Source organism: Anser anser (genome assembly GCF_964211835.1).
Source record: "Anser anser genome assembly, chromosome: 12".
NCBI classification, from domain to species: domain Eukaryota; kingdom Metazoa; phylum Chordata; class Aves; order Anseriformes; family Anatidae; genus Anser; species Anser anser.
In genome coordinates this window covers 2,487,671-2,508,804 of record NC_139733.1, presented here as the reverse complement: position 1 = coordinate 2,508,804, position 21,134 = coordinate 2,487,671, and the positions used below count along the sequence as shown (strand labels likewise).

The 21,134-nt window shown below is 35.2% G+C and overlaps 1 protein-coding gene across 30 annotated transcripts in view; it reads left to right on the top strand.

Annotated features, from left to right (window-relative positions):
• Nucleotides 1–21,134, top strand: part of CACNA2D3 (calcium voltage-gated channel auxiliary subunit alpha2delta 3) — a 509,008-nt gene that overhangs the window by 485,581 nt on the left and 2,293 nt on the right. For 29 of the 30 annotated variants that reach the window (XR_014571619.1, XM_083795939.1, XM_083795916.1 and 26 more), the window contains 2 exons: nucleotides 1,575–1,630; nucleotides 5,022–5,133. Coding sequence is in view for 28 of the 30 variants with exons in the window: in XM_083795939.1 (XP_083652065.1) it covers nucleotides 1,575–1,630; nucleotides 5,022–5,133 (168 nt within the window). In the remaining 2 variants the exon portion in view is untranslated. Of the gene's footprint in view, nucleotides 1–1,574; nucleotides 1,631–5,021; nucleotides 5,134–21,134 lie in introns of those variants that run through there. The other variant, XR_014571620.1, reaches the window with a different exon arrangement.

The following is a 21,134-nucleotide window of genomic DNA, read 5'->3' as shown; positions in this document are numbered from 1 at the left end:
AGAACTTCACAAATATTTATACAAATTAATGAGTATTTATACTTTTAAATACTTAATGAACATTTGTACTTCTTGCCTTTTACATCTATTGTGCTGTTTTTCTTGTATTATTTTTAATTCAGTAATAGTTCTCAATGTTTGGCAGTCCAACTTAGCATTGTTAAAATCTGAAGAAATTCTAGCTATATGAATGCACAGTTGCACTTTTATTATGTTATTCATGGTCTTCACTTATATCTGTATGTCTTTGCTTAGTAAGTCTAGCAGATTGCAATATACAGACTAAATTTATTATTGTGGTTACTGTTAAATTTAACATAAATGCCTGGCTGTTTGTAATGCTGCTTGGGTGGGCTGTTGTCAATATAGCAAACTGTTAGAGTGATTCATTGTGGTGTTTGTCATTTCATGAATTTCTGTAAGATGGACCCTTTACAGCATATGCCACTTAAGGTGTACTCTGTAGATTATATTGATTTTTTTTTTATCTTGTATAATTCTTCTAGCAATTTAAGTTAATGCATAATGAGCCTTGCCTTTAAGAGAGTTTGTCTGAGAAATCACAGAGCAATATCATATGAGGAGGAAGCCTTAAATGCATTTTGTTATTAATCTATTTGTTTTATTATTGTGTTTACCAGAGAGCAGAGTTGCAGATTGAAGTGAATTTTATCTGCATTGAAATAGATATAATTTTTTTCTTGTAGTCATTTTGTTTTAATTGCAAATTAAATGATCTTTCTTCAGAATTTGTGATAAGAGTTAAGGTGAATTAACTGGCCAGAGTACAGAAATTGATCTTACATGCAGCTTTCAAAGTAAATATCAGGAAAAGAAATCATGTTAAAATCAGACTGATGCAAGCCATAACTACTTCAAAAATTTTAAGAAACTTTCTGTGATTACAAATACTGTCGTTTCATGTTCCTATGATAAACTGGATGTTGGTTTTATATTCTTTACACTCACACTGACTGACAGACTGGTATGTTTCAGTCCATGCTTCAGAGTAAATTGCAGTATTTTTAGTTGAGAAAATGCATTCTCTACACGTCTAGTTAGAGCTGGATAGACGCTGGTTAATCAGTCTTTGCCACTCCTAGGAATAAAAAGAGTTTTATTATTTTAAATCCAAAAGTAATGCTAGGAATTATTTTATGTGTACTCTTGTATGGTAGCCAGAACAGTTACAAACATATGGCATTTTACTGGACAGTCAAAATACACTGCATGCTGAAGAAGAGCTTTCAATAATGTTCAACAGTAAAAATGCTGTATGCTGCTGTGCACTGAGAATTTTAATGGAGACCAGATAAGAATAAGAATGCTGCTTAGTAGTAGATTAATCTGTGATTTATTGATTAATTTCAGAATGAATTCTCAATGGTAAGGTACAACACAGTGAAAATACGAGAATAGCAGAAGTTGATTACCCTAGAATTACACTAGCCACATGAATTTCAGTTCTAAATTAACTTTTATTTAGAGTAGGATTAATGGTATCAAACTACAGGCAATTTAGTGTTTCGAAAATATTCTGTGGGATAATTTGAAATATCTAATCATTTCTGTAGGTTCCTTGTGGAGTTTAATCTATGCAGTTGGTGGCACTCTGATCTAACAGCAAAAGGTAAGTGTAATATACATATATATATATTTTTTTTTAATTTAGATGTAAATATTTTTTTAGATTAAATAATAGACTTCTGTTAAAATTGGTTTGTCTCTCATTTAAGCATCCTTTTCTTTTTTTAATGTTTTCCAAAATATAAGATAATTAAGATATTTGGATAACCAGAGTGCTTGTGTGCACTTTAGGAATACAGTACACTACTGTAATAGACAAGTTAAAATAGTAAATAATGATTTTTTCTACAATGTTTCCCTTCATTCCAAAGCAATCTTTATGAATAAAGCAATTACACTAGCCTTTTTCTGATTATACTATTTATTTTTTCCTGGGGCTATTATGACATGTAGGAAGTTCTTGTGCTGGAGAATACAATTTCAACTAAATTCCAAAGGAACATGGTCATTTCAGTATAATTTCATAAGGAGATAAGTTTTAAAACTTAAGATAGTAAATTTTTTACACTTTGATTTTTAAACAAGAGAGGTTAAAAGTATATATTTTTAATCTTCCTAATCAAAATATTTAAAAACAAAAAAATCTGGATTTATAAAAATTCAGTTTACTCAAACGATATTTTAAAATGTTGAGGCCTCATCTGAAATAATAATGATATTTTAGCCATAAATAATAAATCTTCTCCTAAGGAATGGAAGTTTTGAATTTCAGCTGCCTCCTATATTTTAGCTGAATTTTAATGACATTTTGGAAGTGTTGCTCAAAAGTAAGGGGCTAATTTGCATCTGTGCTATTCAATTGGCTACTTCATAAGCCAGTTGTGCAGCATGCCCTTGACTGGTATAATGATTTAAAGTGAATTCTTCAGCTTCCTATTTGCAGTTTTCTATATTCTTCAACAAGGCAGGAGATAAAATTGTTACTTTAGATTTTAATTCCTATTTACATTGACTGGATACTAGGCTGTCTTTATGCCAGAATAAGATCCTGAAAAAAGTTAGAAGAGTTACAGTATGGGGAAAATGGAACACCCTGATGCCCTGGAATATTCCAGTGTCCTCTATAGTAATAAAATGTTGGAACTCTTCTAGAAAAAAAAATAATAAAAAAATATTACATATATATATATGTATATATATATATATATAAACTGTCCTAAGAGCAACTGGACAGTGTGGCAGTAAGTGGCAGAGCACTTGCAGCACTTGTCAGCTTCTGCCTAACATGTTTTAAATGCTGTGTAGGGGGAAAGGGAGGCTGAGATGGGTGTCTGCTGGAGGTGAAGATTTGATAAGAGCCTTCTGGAAATTGACGTGCATCGACTTAGTGTAGTGTTTCCCCTGCTGATGGAAACTACACTGCATTGCAAAGCTGAAGCCATTTCTTCTGATACATGAACAGTCTGTTGTAGATTGGATGCACATATACAAACAGCTCTATGTGAACCAGCTAGTCACCATTTGCTTTTCGGGCTGCTTCATAATCAGAAGTTTCTACATGAGTCTTCTAAAAACCAAGAGTAACATCCCAGTGATGTCCCTAAAGGTGATGAAAAATGTCTCACACTTATGGCTGTGAAGGACGCTAAGGTTTGCTGTGCTAGCCCCAGGAAAGGCAGAACTGTCCCTTACATCTGAAGAGGAATGGCAGTTATGCCAGTCTTAGAGCCTGGTGCTTGTATAACAGTGCAAAGCAGCCTGAGTAGGAAATGGGTGACTTTTTTCAGTGTTTTTTACAAGTGTACTGTACAAATATGCTGTGATATATCCTGACATGAATATCCAATGGCACTTGCATTGTATGCTAGGGAAAACATCCTTTAAGGGCAGCATCCCTCTTCGTCTCATAAAAATAAATGTCTGTTTAGAGCACTACACATTATGAAAATTCAAGAGCATCCCCACACAGCTGCCAATTTACCAAACCCCAGTAGGAAAAGCACTCCTGCACAAGGTCCTGTAATGTCAATCACATTTGTAAATGTGAGGAAGAAGCTGACATCCTACACCTTGGGCAACCCCACCATCTTCTGGACTCTAAAGAGGGTCTGAAAATCTGAGACTGGTGTCAGGCTGGTCTGCCATTTCTGACAGCCTCTTTGTTATATGAATCTTATGTTGATACAAGTGAGAGTAGACCCAAAATTACAGATGAGGTAAATTTTGGTCATTCTTAGCAACACAGAAAGAGAAAAGAAGAGAAGGAAGAAGGTACAGTAGAACTAGTCAGATAATTTTTACAAAAATGCTAACTTGTTAAAGTTAGTTCCATAACGGAAACATCAGAAATAACTTTTCTGACCAGCTTTAGTACTTTTCTTGAGGTACTATTTGGGGGAATATTTATTTTAATTATATACAAAAATAAGAATAGTTCGGAAATGTGCATCCTAGTGCTTGATTGCAGATGTGGTTTTGGTCATTCCCCTGCCACTGTGTAACAGATACACCACTGGCTCTCAAACAGATTGTCTCTAATGGAAGATCTGTGGAGTCCCAGAGCCTGTTTAGTGTAATCTATTTTTGTCATACTTGGTCTTGTTTTCTCACTTAGCAATTAGTTTAAGATAGCCTTAACATTTGTGCTGATGTGCAAGTGTGTTAAGGAAGACTGAAGCGTTGGAGAGGAAAAAGAAAGGGAATGAGAGAGAGACACTGCCCAACAGATACATCAGCGTGAGAGTCAGAAGAGCTGCCTTCAGTTCCCAGCTCTGCTACTGTCCTGTAGTTTGACCTTGAGCCAGTCACACTGTTTCCTTGTACCTTGATTTCCCAAGCTTTAAGGCATAAATAGTGTCACTTCCTTCTCCCTTGCACTGTTTCGGCAAAAGGGCTTTGGACAAAAAGCATTATGGAGCCTTTATTATTACTATTTTGGGAAGCAGATTACAAGCATTAGTTCTGGATAAGGTAATGCTTCTGTCCCCTACCCACAGAGTTATTTTAACTGCTGAAAGTCTCTAAAGATCCCCAAGTAGTAATCCAAAAAAGTATTTTGGCTTCAGTAAAATCTACTACAATTTAGTTATCAAATACATGTAAACACCCATAGTTAATAAGTTAGTGATGCACAACATCACTGAAATAAAAACAACAGTAAGTCCATCCCAAATCCACAGAAAAAAGAAAGAATAAAAAACTTGTGCATAAACATGAAAAAAAAAAAAAGGCTGGCAAAGGCTAAACCATGAATAACTACTTTAACAGTTATGTGTTACTAAATTACATTCCATGGATAAACTTTTTTTTTTCTTTTAATTGAAAAAAAATAGTGTTATGCACTGCCTAGGAAATCTCACAGGGTGGCAGAAGCTGAGTAACATTTCCATTCTCTGTGAGCTCTGTAATACAGCATCTCATCTTGTTCAGAATTTTGTATGCTGTTCTTCCCATGTTAACATCAAGATTTTTTTTTTTTTTTGCTATGCCTATAGCGCAGAGATTGAAACAAACCCTAGAGCCCTGTGATACTGAATATCCAGCTTTTGTTTCCGAACGCACTATAAAGGAGACCACAGGGAATATTGCTTGCGATGACTGTTTCAAGTAAGCCCTTTCAATTTTTTTTATACAACTGTTTGTGACGAAGTAAAACTGAATTATCCAAGGTTATGTTAAAGAATGTACAAGTATGTTATGTTTTATCTTAAATAATGACCTCTGTCAGGGTGTCATTTCTCTTATTCTAGGGGTCATTTAGAAGTTTGATACTCTTAAATTAAAGCAGTGACTGTTGTTTTCTTTTAACAATGTAAAACCAGTAGAGACTTTTGCTAATTTCAAAGAATAGTGAAGTGTTCTCCTGGAAACAAGCAGCATTCTAAGGGCAAGTTCTGCAAAGGTTTAGATACAGAGAATGTTGTACTGTTAGTTCTCCTACACAGGAGTGAAACCCTGCTGGATAGGTTACAAGTTCCCCTGTGGTATGGTGAGATCTGGTTGTTTTGCTCGCATGCCAAACATGTTTCCTGCTTAGTACTGCTAGGCTGAAAGACTGGGAGAGGATTAAACCTATCCTGCAAACTTTCATTGCACGGAAGCTGAGTTAGTAGCAACAAATCTCACGTGTCAGTGCTGTAACCTTGTCAGTTCTGCCAGTGCTACTGTAAAGTCACTCCTCATAGGGTTAAAAGAAGACATATTTACAGTAATAATTTGTCTATTAATATAAATGTCCAGAAGAATTTATAAATCAATCAAAAATTGTTAAAACTGTCCCCTTCCAGACTAAATCAACATGCAATTAGCAAACAAAGGTGAAAACTTCTTCTCTTTGAAGTTAATAGGTACGCTTCTGGATTTGCTCCTAAATTTTCTCTTCAATATCTTGTTTTAGAACAGGAAATAAGAGTAAGTAGATTGGAGATATATTTTAAGTGCTAATAGTCACTTTTAATTTGCTGCTGAACAACTTCTAATTAAAAGGAAATTATTAATGTCTCATGTGAATAATTCTTCTTACATGGTCTTGTGAGATAGAAGCACAAGTGCTTTGTAAATTGATCCGAGGGAACCCTTTAAGTGTAACAATAGGTCCCACTAACTGAAAAAGGACAAACTCAACAAAATCAAGCTATGACTTTTCCACTTGACATATCAAATACAATGTATATTACACTGCTATGGATGCTTGTGCCAGCTTTGTAGAGTTCAAGCAGCTTTGTGATCATTTAGTGGGGGATTACTGAGAAGTTGTATAACAAATTATCATATCTCTCATGATTAAATATTGCAAACCGTCATGTCTCCATGAAAACAAGATTAATTTAACAGGACTAGGTTTTCTCAAAGGAATACAGATTTCAGTCTGTCTTCTTAGGTAACTTCAGGTCAAAGGAAATAACTTTCAAAAATAACACAATTCTGAAATGCTTGGACAGCGCTGAGTTGGAAACTGAGTTTAGTGAAAATTATAGTATTTCAAAATAATGCACTAAGATCTTTTTCATAGAAAAACATTTTGTGTTCCACAGTGGAACAAAAAAAAAAAAAAAGGAAAAAAAAAAGAAAACCCTGTAAGATACAAACTGATATCAAGGCACCCATTATTTTTCTCCACAAGCAATGACAAAACCTAAAGAAATAATCCAGAAGAACCATTAGATTCTCATGGGAAAGTTCTTCATTATACCGTTTACCCACTGTCATTAACAATCTACAAATTGGATCTAAGATTGCAGACTGCATTAGATTCCAAATATTTTTGTTATAACCCAGGACACTTTCCCGCAGAACAGCTAAGGACTTTGACCCAAAAGTCCTTTGTAGACCTACATCTTCTGACACAGTTTTCTATTTCGTGGCCTCAGTATCAATAAATATTTTTACAAGCAAGTGTATTGCTTAATACTTATAATTCAAGAATGATGAGCTCAATGACTCAGAATTAGGGTTCAGCTTTATATGCAGAGTCTTAAACTGACGCTGTGTTCTGCTCATCATCTATTGCGTACTGGGGGCTCAATTCAGATCCCATTGAGACAGTGGAATTATTTTATGCGCCCTCTTTGGATTGTGTTATAGATTAATCTGTTTATGATGTATACCTGCAAATCTTGATTGCAAATAGAAGAAGAGGTATGTAAATATTTAGCTGAATATGCATGCACTCTAATATTGCAGGCTTACCATTTCGTTTCAAGGACACTCTAGAAAAAGTCAGTATTCTGTGAACAGGTTTGCAACCAAAAGTTGTGCAAATACTCTGCTGCAAGGAAGTTTGTGTCACAAGTTATTTGTTCAAGTCACTGTCTTTCTTTCCTACAGTGTCAGGCACAGTAGAGCCCTTGTCTGAGTAAGGAGTATAAAAGCAGTTGCATAGTAGAAGTGAAAATTATGACTGCTGTTAATTGAAACCATATAATGTTACTTAGATAACATTTTGGAGTACAAATACTGTGTTATTGCTAACAAAGTCACAGTCATAGTCAACAAGGTCACATGGTGAGAGTCAAAGGCTCAGTCTGATTCAGTACTGGATGTGCTGTTACTGGTCTTGTAGGAATACTCAGCACTTCACAGTGCTTAATCCAAGGGGAACAGTTACCAACTGTAGTTATGAAAACTAAACCTTGTTCATATAAATGTTTCCAGTCCTAACATTTCATGATGGGTGCTTAGATTTAAAATATCCTCACAAATAAATGACACTCAGTAAAAAGGACTGCATGTTAATTACTTCATAAATAGCTGGCTCACCTTTGCAAGCCATCTCTGAAAACTTATTCAGGCAATGGAAGAGAACCTATAAACTGAAGTGGACTTAAGTCAGGCACTAAATATATACAGACATATAAAATATACTCTGTATATGTAAACTTATCTCTTACTAGCAGAAAATAAATACTACTTTGAGATAATTGGCAATGTTTAAAACTGATTTTCAAAAATATAGGTTTTATTAAGAAAGCAGGAGCCTAAAAGAAAATAAGAATTAACGTAAGAATGTCATTAGGGTCAGGGTTTGGCTGTCCAACCCTGTAATTTTTTGTTATTCAATATCCCAACGATTATTAAATTAATCTGTTATTTAAACAGCAATCAAAAACAAGTCAACCCACATTTTCTAAGCACTGTCAACAAAAGAGAAAAACTAGGATTCTTTAAAAATCTGAAATGCTTTCATGTTTTCCAGTAAGCTATTCCCTTTTATAGGAAAAGAAGAAAAAAAAAAAAAGAAAGGAGGGGGGAGGTACATCAGAAAACTCAGATGATAGACTGTTAAATGTTCCATGGCAGCTTCAGTACTCGAAATAGTTAATTGCCAAAGAGAAATTCTTTTTTATCAATGTTGACTGGCGCTCTTTCTGTTGAGTCAGAAAGATACTAATGCCAAAGACCCTTAGTGTAGGTTTTAAAGATGTTCTGCTGTTCAGAGATGTGTTTTTGATTAGGCATTAGATTTGAACTCTTTGGCTAAATAAGCATCTCAATGCTTTTGCAGTGTTGTGAGGTATTGCCCCAGTATGTTAGCCAATTTTTAATGCAAGTATGTCAACCAAAATTCTCCAGCGGCTCTCACCAGTTACATGACCAGTTTTTGCCGTTTGCTACTCTCAGTGTTGCAGAGTTTAAAAAGCACTAAAAATTATGTTTTGTTGTTATAAATTAGAATGGACGATGGCTGTTATGATATCTGACCAGAAAAAGATGCCTGATATTTTTAGTATATCTATTCATCCATTTTTAGAACAAACAGGAAGGAAAAAAAAAAGTTTTCTCTCATTGCAAATCTAATTTTCACATGAAAATTCTGATATTTTTGTTTAGTTTCATTCATTTTTATAAATACCATTAATTTTACCATTAACTCAGGCAGCTATGAGAGTGGGTATAGATCATCTGTAAACACAGCAACTTACTCATCAAAATACTTGATGGATTTAAATATTAAGTATGTATTAGAATTTCAAAGTTGAATTGAGTGCATGGTGCCAAATTTGCATGTGCAACTCTAGAAACTATGGATATAGAAATCAGGCAGCAGTTGCAAAGTCAGATGTTTAAAAATCTGCCCTTTTAACTTCTCTTCATGTGTGATAATATACTGGACCTCAGTGCAGTTCAAGAATCTGGCAATACATCCATTGACCCCAAAACCAAAGCCCCCTTCTATTTCAGTTGCAGTAATTGTGGTTGCACAAGGTGAATACCATAAACTTGAAGAAGTAGTTTTGTTCCTAGTTGATTCTTTGTGCACAGACTTAAAACACAAAATAAAGAGAAAAGTAAATACCAGAAAGGTATATGCTCACTAGGGAAGCAAGGAAATATGTAGCTACAATCATCCTAACTCAGGGAAAGACTTTTGCACTTGTCTTAATTATGCAAGATGAAAAGTATTTCCTTTACTATGTTGTATACTTCATGAAAATTAATTGTTAAATTAGTAGGAATTGCTCAATTGATTAAACACTGTCCCATGTACTATATATTTGCCCCATTGCATTGTTAGTAAGCAGACAATTATCTGACGGGGAAGATCATCAATAAAACAGATGACTTGTCTTGCTTTCTTTAGAGGCTGAGAATTGTGTTCTGTTCATTGTCAATAAGAAGAGATAAATGATGGTGGAATTATAGTTCATGATGACGCTGAACCCTTTGTGTAGATTTCTAATGGCAAATTTAAGACTTGTCCACTGATTGCACTTATTTGGCAGTAACAGATAAATAACGATGCAAATTAGATTCAGATTGTTCAGGGCATGAGTATATCGGTGTCAGGAATAGTGTAATCTGTAGACATTAAAATGGTAACAGTTTTTAAAAACCACTTAATCTTGAGCTATGCCATCATTTGCTAAAATGTTTCTGCATTTTTTGATCGTAGAAGCTTGCCAAACTGCTGTACTTGATCGTGTTTAAAATGTGTAAATAAATATGCAGTTCAATTTCCCATGAAATAAATAATCATTTGCCTTTTCAGATGTAGTTAGTTTACTTCTAAACAAATCAGCTTGCCACATAAAACAAGCAAAGCATCAAGGGCCAATTTCTTCTCATTCAGAGCTCTATATACATGCATCAGAATATCCCTGTAGATTTCCTAGAGTAGTTTGGGCAGTAAATTATTATCAGTCTTCTAGAAGACATTTTAGGTTGTATTCATTTTACCATATCCATCTTATATGACCCTGAAGCAAATGTTCCCTATATTTCACCACACTTTATTTTTAGATTGTGTGTTTTATATGGCTGTTTTTTCAGCAACCATGTCAAGTTCACATGTGATACCATACAAATAAATGGTTTTGACCTATGCCCATGTTGAGCCAAAGGTATGCTATAGTCACACTGGTGATCTTGACGATGGTGAACAGATTTTAATCTCTAAGAGCTTTACTTATATGTTCATTGAAGTCAAGGAGCATCTTAAAGGGAAACAGCATTCCACATACTTCAGTAGTTAATTCTTGAAGTCTCAAGAGTCAAAATTGTGTCTATGGAGTCATCTTGCACCTCTGTTTTGAAATCAGGATCTTCCAGACTTTCAGAATATTTATCAATGTTAGAAAGTGTTTGGAGCAACATTAATATTGGAAGAACCTTGTAGTAGCCGAAGCCCCCAAACTCCACGAGATCCCGAAAGATCGGTTTCTGCTCTTCCCTAAAAAAAAATTAATAAAGTATCAAATTATGCAATCGGTCTAGTGGAATTGTTTACTAAAGGTTTTTATACTTAGTGTAAAATCCTATATCATGTTACCAACACGTCTCCAATGTGTATGCTGACTAATTTCCTCTTTATTCCAAAAGCAACAGTGATTATACTGTTTGTCATGCAGGTGCAATTTAAAGTCACCATATGGGTAATTTTATCTTTACCCTTGATAATGTATATTTTGAATGACCAGTTCAGGAAACACTGTAAATTACTATTTTCATTTAAGAAAATAGGTGTATGAAATAATAGGACATGATATCCATGTTACCAGGAAGGTCTGTGCCTGACAGTCATTAGTTTAACAATCCTTTGGACAGTTGTCAACACTTTATTTTTTTTTAAGGCAAAGATTTTTAATATTCCTTCTTTGTTTTGGACCCTTTTTAATGTGTTAGTTGAATTCAGTGTTATAGCTGCATATACACGGAATAGCACCTAGCATTGGAGATAGCCTTTCATTATTATTCTCAATTTCTGTTTATATCAAAGTTTTCCAAGAGGAATCAAAACCTTGGAGTTTGCTTGTCTAGTTGACAAAGCCATGCACATCTCTATTTGCTAATTCAGACTCTGTCTCTCCATTTGTTTGGCATTGTAGTGGTCATGAAAAATCTAGAGAATAAAAAAAATCACTATGGATCAAAGGATAAAAAGTATATTTAATGTGAAAAAAATAAAATAATTAACCAGAGTAATCTCTTTTCAAACATCATTTTGATGGTAAGGAATATGTACTGAATGAAATGAGGATTCCACAGAAAGTAGAGAAAGATAAGGAAATGTACAGTGGTCTTTTCTTGCAGTTGTGTACAACTTTTTCATAAGGAAACTTCATAGCACTGACAATGTGGTCCATCTGTAAGTACTATAAAATCTTGGAGATGCATTGGGCAGCTTCCTAGCAATTCAGTCCATTGATGTTTTCATCTCCTATGAAGAAAGAATGAGAGAGCTGGGAATGTTCACCCTGAAGAAAAGGTGGCTCTGGGGGGACCTCATTGGAGCTTATCAATGTTTGGTTTTTTTTTTAATAAAAAGATGGAGAGCAACTTTTTGCTTGGGCAGATAACAATATGACAAGAGGGAATGGTTTTAAACTAAAAGAGGGGAGATTTTAATTAAATGTTAGGTGGATATTCTTCACTCAGAGAGTGGTGAGGCACAGGAACAGGTTGCCTAGAGAAGTTGTGGATGCCCGATCCCTGAAGGTGTTCAAGGCCAGGTTGGATGAGGCCCTTGGCAGCGTGATCTGTTGGGTGGTGTCCCTGCCCATTGCAGAGGGGTTGGAACTAGATGATCTTTAAGGTCCCTTCCAACCCAAGCTGTTCTATGATTCTGTGATGATTCATAAGTTTCACTGTAGGGTTGTTTTGTTTTGTTTTGTTTTCTGACAAGTAGGATGAGTTGTGCTCCATCTCTTAGCTCCCCAGTTCCCCACTTATATCTTCCAAATAGCCCACAGCTGAACTGCTTGAGAAGTTTACATAGAAAATTTAAGCGTGGGAAAGTGGTGATCTCCACTCATTCAGTGTTCATAGTTAAGCTCAGTAGTGCTGTAAAACGTAAATATTACCACTGCTTAAAACTTAACATAATTTTACATTTTAAACAAGCCATAATAAATATTAACCAAATGATAGATAGTAGCTGACACAGTGAAAGGATGCTTTGTAATGACAAGAGATTTAAATTGTTGTATGAATGTCATAATATATTCATCTGAGTAGTAATATACATATCAAAAATTGTTTGGAACAGGAAAACTTATTAAAATTGGAAGACACTGAAGTGAATTTTTAAAGCCAGGCATACTTGTGAAGAATTGCTAATAGTTAGAAACCCATTTCAGTTTATAATATATTAACAATATAATACAGCCTGACTGATGACAAACAACACAAATATGACTTAGGCATCTGTACATTTAACACTTCTCTTTATAAAGGACTTGGGAGTTTAACAGATATTTAATAACCTTTGAGTTTGAAAAACAACGTGAATCTTCATATTTGAATGCCATGCAGGGGACATTTATATTTCCTTAAATAATACAGAGTTTTTAATAGCTGTGGAGATGATGACATGCAGTGTACTTAATTCTTTCAGATTTTGTATTCTCAGTCGTTGGTAAAGTTTATATCTACACAAATGAACAACATCCTTGTAAAGCACATTGTGGACACATACAATGAGCATTTTAGTTCTATATTTTATTACACTTTTTTTTTTTTTTTAATGCAACTCCTGATCATCCCTGCTGTTTATACATCAGTTTGTGTTTCATGGCAGTCCTGGACCATGCCAGCTTGATTTTCTGTATGAAATGAAATCAAAAGTTCAGTCCAGGGAGCTAGACAAGCTAATTTGAAATACATCCCCAGAGTATGAATAAGGTAGACATTAGATCTTTAGTATTGCCTTTTTTGGGTAGATCTGTTCTTATTTGTTCCTGGGGGGTTGGACTAGATGATCTCTCAAGGTTCCTACCAATCCCTAAACTTCCGTGATTCTCTGATTGTGCCACCCTAGGTACTGATGTACGGATAGTCTGTATTGATTGACATTGTAGTTTTCCTATGGATGTAATCTTAATCAAAATAGTATCGGAATTTCTTACTCCTGTTTATATACAAGTAGAAAAGATCAATGAACAAATATTTAAATAGTTGTGAACAAATAGTATTTAACTATCATTGATGTAATTATAGTCTATATTCCTAGAATTCCTGTTCTCCTAGTAGCTCTACAAAGAGTCTCTGTCTAAAAACAGTTCCAGAAATCTTTACATTGATGTGTTTATTCTTTGAAAAATAGACTTAGGAACTAGTTCAAAAAAATGCAATGCAGTTGGTATCACATAGCTTTGTTATCATAGTTATACTGATTATAAATGTTAAAAACCTGATAGAAAAACCTAAACCTAAACCTAAAACTAAAATAAATCAAAGAAGCACTACTTATGTATTTGTGGCTTTCTAATTTTTATACTGTAATCGAGCTCGCTTTATAATATAACTATACTGACACAATAACTGTTCGGCTGTTTAGGCAGGTGGCTTGTTGTACGAACTATACAAATTGCTTCTTTGCTATAGTTAGATCAGCTTTGTAGAGTAGACCTAAATAGTAGTTAGCCCTCATGCAGTTCAGAACTGACTTTTACAATGTCATGTGATATCTGTGAGCCTTCCTAAATCAGAGGAAATCATCTAGCTTCTTAATATTTAAATTATATTTAGAATTTAGCTTAGACATCGTCTAACATTTTAAAAAATATCTGAGATTTCTCTTAATACAAACCCCAACTACTTGAGTAGGACTCAAATGCTAAAAACACACATTGGCTAACGCCATAGTAGAGCTGCATCTCTCTGTCTTCTGCTAACCTGTGACCAATGTCAGAAAGCAACGCCTGAGTTTTAAGATCCCTCTGATACACTGTTTTATGCCCATTACTGTATCCCCTCTGTTGTTTCTTGTAAGCAGTTTATCATAGAATTGGGTACTCACTGACTAGGGAGACCCGTTTATGCCAGTCTCAAAAGTGAGCTCAAATTTGTTCAGGAACATCAACCTTGACTAACATTTAACATTTGTGGGATTGCTGAGCTTGATTTCTTTGCAAAAGTTTTGCATTCCACTTTAACTCTAGTGATCCAAAATTCTCCATAATCTTACATCCTCATAAAGGTGGGCATCTGGACTAGAAATCCTCAGTACACAAGTACTTTTTTCATTCCAAATTCTATATACCCAAAACTTTTGGATGTTTGTAAAGTTTCTAAGATGTGTTTGGTAAGGTATTATTATCTGAGCTGTAGATTTATGAGAAAGCTTTCCCTGATTGATAATGAGAGACGAAGGGCACTTCTGGGGTTTACTGTATCAAACAAAGCAGTTCCCAACCATGCAACAGCTTTCCAAGGTTCCAGATCGTTGGCAGGCCCAGGGACAGTGAGGATGATATTGTTCTTTTAAGTCCTTGAATCTAAAATTTGTTTTAAGTAGGTACATTTATACCAACACCAAATTGTGCTAGTCAGTGAGGCTATATGTGGTAGCAGTATGTTGCTTGCATGGGGTCACGTTACAGGCCTGAAGCTGAGAGCTTATCTGTGTCTTTTTATATGAGAGAATGACTAGCTGTTTTTTCATATAGTTTAACTTCACTAATAAATGTTACTATTGGCATATATATTATTTTTACAAATTGCGTTAAAGATATTCCATTCTCTACCATCGTTTATTTGGAAGAAAACAAAACAAAACAAAACAAAAACAAACAAAAAACCACACACAAGTAGCCCAATTTATGATTGTGATATAAACATTTAATTCATTCATTTAAAAATGCGATAAGTGAAAGAAATGTGGGTTGGAAATGTAGCTAGCAGCCTGGAAAGCACATGATAGGAGTTGGGTAAAGCACAGCGGATATCTGCACTTCAGTTGAATGGTTAAAGTTTGTTCCAGACCATTAGGGTTGAACATTTGCAACCAACAGTTATGTTAGGAAGAGATATTTGAGTGCAGAGTGCACAACATTTTCCGTTTACTGTACCCTGGTGCTGGTATGTTTTTTCTTTCTCTAAAAAATAGGAAAGATCAAATTTGACAGATATGAAATGTAATCTCAAATTAAAAACTAATCTTAATCCAAAATACTCAAACTTCTATAATTCATGTCTGCACTCAAAAAAAATACAATGAAAGGCCTGGAGGGAAGTGGCCAGCTTTACATAGATGTTCAAACATCAGAGCTTCCAGTGGGGACTGAGTTGAATACCATAGAAATTCAGAATATTTTTTCAAGTCTTTGTGCCTGCATTTAGGTTGCCAATTTGAAAACATTGTCCTATTTTTTTTTTCCAGTTCAAACAATCATAGTGAAATTCTTCCATGTTTTGTAGGATTCTTCTTCATGGGCAAAACAACTGCTAGCTAAAAGGTCTCTTTTTTATTGCCTCCTAAAAGAGACTGATTACAGAAAAAAAAAAAAAAGGAAAAAAAAAAACCAGGAAAAAAAAGAATATACATATAATGGATTTTTTTCCTTGAATCGGGGTGTTAAAGCTTATGATCATGAAATCAAATATGAATCTAAACAGCTATTTAAATGTTTGTAGAATTAAAATCCTGCCTAAACTGTGTGTTTATTGCAACCATATACTTGACTGCATAGCTAGCATCTGTCATCATGAGCATGGATATAATAGCATATTTTTGTAAAATTAAAAAAAAGAAAAAAAGAAATATTAGCTGTAAAATATGTCATATAGATCAAAATAATTCTTAGTCCTGAGATACATGGTTTAAAGCAAAGCACAACAGTGCAGTGTATCCGTGATAAAGCAAGAATTAAGTTTTAACTAGAAACACACAGCACTGTCTTTAAATAAATTGAATTGCTCTTAATGCTGGTGTCATACTCAAATCGTCTCCAAACTGCAAAGAAATATCTTCCATTCTGCAGGATAAGGAAAAGATATTTTCTCTAAATTTTTGGTTCGTCAAGCATAACCTTGTCCTGTATCTTCAGGGTTCCCCATTGCTTGTTATTCATTTTGTCCCCTAAAACACTTTGCAACCTTTGCTGTATGAAGAAGGAATGGGGAAATGGATCTGAAAGCCAGATACTGCTGAATGCTACTTAGAGGTTTACTGTCACTCTTTGTCATTGAAATGTGTCTTGTAGCAGTGTCGTTGGCCACCAGCTAGCGGTTGTAAGCCAGGAAAAGGAAAATATTTCAGTGCAGGTGACCAATAAGTGATGGCATTTGGGATGCCCAGTCTGAATAGTATAATATGACTGTGTCCTCTCTACAAGCTGTCTGGCTCACTGTCAGTCCCATACAAAATACGCTGCACTCAACATATGTTCTTAAGATTAGGTATGTCTGAGGCTATGTAAATGGCTGCTTATTAATAGGGAAACCTCAGGTCTGGGTTTAGTTTGCATTCTGTCCAAAAATGAATGCCGTTAGACAAAGAAATGGATTAGTTCTTCTGTGTGGAAATACAGAGACTAATCTGTTTAACAGTGATATCGATTTCCTTTAATAGCAGATGTTATAGTCAAATACTAGAAAGTAAACAACTTAAACGTTATGTTAGCTTAGCAGAATAAGACACATTTTACATATTTGAAGTTGAATTATTTCAGCTTTGCCTGTTATGGATGCGGTTATGTTAGGGAAATTTCATAGAGAAGATGCATATACAGAGTTTGTACCTTGTGACTCAGTCATGAAGCAATGTCCTGTATTAAGCAGTGATGGCAGTAAGTGGCTTACAGAAGGGTGTGATCTTCAAGTTGGCCATGCTCTTACTACAGGACTGCTTGTCCTATCATCCCTGCCCTTTTCCCCGAGATCTGAACATCCCCCTCCCTTCTAGGCATATTGGTCACTCTCCAGTTGTCTTACTGATACTTTGCCAGACCAGAGGTTCAGATGCTGCAAGATGAAAGAAAGAGAAAGAAGGACCTTCACTACAAGGACATCGAGGCCCTGGAGTGTGTCCAGAGAAGGGCTACGAAGCTGGTGAAGGGCCTGGAACACAAGTCCTGTGAGGAGCAGCTGAGGGAACTGGGGTTGTTTAGTCTGGAGAAGGGGAGGCTCAGGAGAGGCCTTATTGCTCTCTACAACTACTTGAAAGGAAGGTGTGGGGAGCTGGAGGTCATCCTCTTCTCGCAGAGGACTAGAGGTAATGGCCCCAAGTTGTGCCAGGGGAGGTTCAGGTTGGAAATTAGGAGACATTTATTTTCAGAAAGAGTAGTCAGGCATTGGAACAGGTTGCCCAGGGAGGTGGTGGAGTCACCGCCCCTGGGGGTGTTCAAGGAAAGGTGCTTAGGGACATGGTGGGTGATATTGGTAGTAAGGGAAAGGCTGGACCAGATGATCTTGGAGGTCTTTTCTAACCTTGATGATTCTATGAATAATAGTCTGTGGAAGAAACAATACATTTTATGTAACTGTATGAAAACTTTAATATATACAAACAAGATGAAGAGATTCAAGTTTAAAAAACAAAAACAAAAACAAAAACAAACAGGTTTTAATGTAGTTTGATAGATTTTTTAGAACAGGTGTTGTGGTCTGCATTTAGCTCTAGGCATCAAATTTCACTGAGTTCGGATGCTTTTCCCTACAGGGTCACTATTCTGCCATTTAAGAGAAAGGAAGACAGGCAGAGGATTACTCAGATCACCAAAGACAAGCTCCTGGTCTGAATTATCTTTGAATAGTCTGTGTCTGCAGCATTAGTAGGCACCTAAGTTACATGAGTAAGGGTAGCCATTTTGACTGCCCTCCAAGATGTGTATTACAGTCCTTCTATTAAAGTTTCAAAATTCTAGGCTATCTTAAGAAATTAGAAATAACTGGTTCCCTGTGGGAAGAGTCATTCAGCCACCAGGCACATATAGTGTTGAGGCCTTAGAGAATGCAATAAGAACTCACTTCTTAAAAGCATGCTTTATTATCATGCCCGCATAAGCATGACTTTAGCAAATATAATTATGAATGCAGTGAGACCTGAATTCCAAATTTTCTGTGTTTTATTCCACAATGGAAAAATGATTCTGAAGGAACAGATTTAATAAATACTTGCATGCAAAACCATTACTATTTTCAGGTAAAGCATGAAGCTGATTTTTTTCCAAATCATTTTGAATGATATTTATGCAGATGTTTTTATATGGTCTGATACAGAAATAGGTTAGAAAGGAATAGATAAGGGGTGTGCAACATGAGAAGTGTTATTAAATGCTCTGACTCAAAATACAGAGTTTCTGGAAGGTTTCTTCTCTGCTCTTAGTTTTTCTTGGTTAACAAAACAGTTTGGCATGACTAGCTTTTCTTTCTACCCCTTTCAAGTATTAAATTTCTTCCTTCCTCACCTTCTCTTTGAAAGCAAAATGAAGAAGCAGTTTGTGTTCAGGCCTATTTTGAACCTCTGGACCAGCACTTTAAATAAACCAAGCCAGTTCCTCAGTGGATGAAAGATGGAGCAGAAATAATTACTAAGGTTCTTATTGACTCAGTGTGACTTCAACGTAACAGGAACCACAACCGCTTATTACATTTTATATATGGAGACATATGCAAGGTTTTTTCTATGCTTCAACTATCAAATACTGTTGTAAAGGAAAAAGGTTCAAATCAAAAGATTTACATTGCTTAACTTAAAAAGAGCTTTTAAACCAAACATTCTCCATCATTATTAAACACAGGCATTAAACATTTCTTATGTTTTTTAAACCAGCAATAAAGTTTGATAGAAATCTTTACTTTCTCACTGATAGTTCACTCCCATATTGCCAGTGACACAAAGGACAGCCTCAGCCAGCAGGTGTTCATAAATGCTTATTGTAATATAAACTTTAGAGACTCACAGAGGAGCTTACTTGAAACGCAAGGCCATTTTCATTAGTTTGTCAGCAACTTTCTTTATTTCCCACTGCAGTCATGCAAGCTGCTTTGCTAGAAACTCTTCTCCCTCGCAGCTAAATCTTGGTGTACACAATGAAACATTTTGGTGCAATATTTCAGTATTTAAAATATTTTGTTCCGACTGTGTTTATGCACCTTTTGTTACCTGTGAATGTTCAGTTCCTGAGACTTACTGGCATGTACATTCACTCAAAATTAGCTTCAAAGATGCATGTGCGTGTCACCATGGAAACTGAATGCTGAACTCAAAAAGAAGACCCACTGCTGGGATGACTGTGGGCTTTCCCCAGCTTGGGCATGGAAGCAGTGCCAGGTGAATTATCTGAATAGTCACAGAGCAACTGCAGAGGTTAATGACTGGCAGAAACTTCTTTGCTGATGACCTAGTGAGGGTAAGAATACCTTATGTCTATGAAATAATCTTAAATTGCAGCAGCTGAAAGAAGTATAATTTGCTTGTGCACGTTCTATTAATAGAAAAGAAAGCTAAAGTGGATTTTTTTTTTTTCCTAATTATTTGCTCAACTCAGACTGTCTTCAGTCCTCTGTCTTCACTTGATGATATCTTAATCCTTTGCCTGTGAACACACAAGTCAATGACTGGTGAGGACATACATTTGGATTCACAACTTCAGTTCAAGATTACATTCAATAATTGTAAAAGAGAAAACGTTCATTTACTACTTGTGGAAGTTAATGCTCTTTTTTGAATTTACTTCTAATATGGTCAATAAGAAGCTAGTTGTTCCACTTTGCAATATATTGGTTAAGATAGATTTGCCCTATGGAATATAACTGCTGCAGCAAGCCAGAGGTTTCATATTTTTATGGCTGTTTATCTGACAGTCACATATTCCTTTGCAGTTACCTTAAGGCTAGGCACCTTACAAACATTTGTAATAGATAAACAGACTATAGATTTATAACAATATTCAGTGTTCAGTAAATGGAACCAGTGTAAATTGTAGATGTCTATCATATAATTCCAAAAGTACAGTGTTTTTTTTGACTTAATATATTGCTCACTGCAGCTTCTTTAACTGATAATTTCCATAAATGCAGGCATATACAGAGTAACCCAAATTACCATGTCTAGCAAAATTTTCTGTAGAACTTCATTCCTACCAACCTTCATAGCTTTTAACCATTTTGTGAGAGAATCCATGTAATCATCTACTCAACATCACAATTCCATAGTGAAAACTTTCTTCTGGGTTAATTTTTTTTTATTATTATTTTTTCCCCTTTCTTCTTTGCGGAAGGAGTACCCTATACTGTACAGTCCTTATGCCACACTACAGAAGTGGCTGAAAGAAGAAATAAAATGGGAAATGTGTCCACCTTTTGTGAAATGCCACCTTTAAGGCTGGCTGTACGGTACATGCTTTCTCACAGGCTTCAGTATTCATCTGGGGAGCACAAAAAGGGGTTATTACAAAAGCACTTTGAGCCAGACATACATTAGGTACAACAGAAGAGTGGTTATTCCCCACTCCTCAAAGAGGAATGAATCATTTAGCAAACAATTAATTGTGACAATATTTTTTGTCTTTCAGGTACTTTTCTTTAGTTTTAAAGATTCAATAAATATAAGTTTCTGAATGCTCAAAATCCAAATGAAATAAAATCACTTTTTTTTTTTTTTTTTCTGTCCTTTGGGGTTTGATTTATTCATAACTGTTTTGTGAAATTCATGCACTACAATTTTGGTGTTACTGTCTGTTAAAGATTTTCCCTCCTTTCCTTTTATTGGCCCCATTTCTCCCACACACAAATCCACAAAGCCACAGATGCTCCATTACAATGATGTCAGTCTTGCTACATGCTCCAGCTGTTTGGTAGGTACATTTATAAAGTTCAGCCTCTTACATTATGCCATAAATGTATATTTCATGTATAAACATAAAGCTAACATATTGCAGATCACT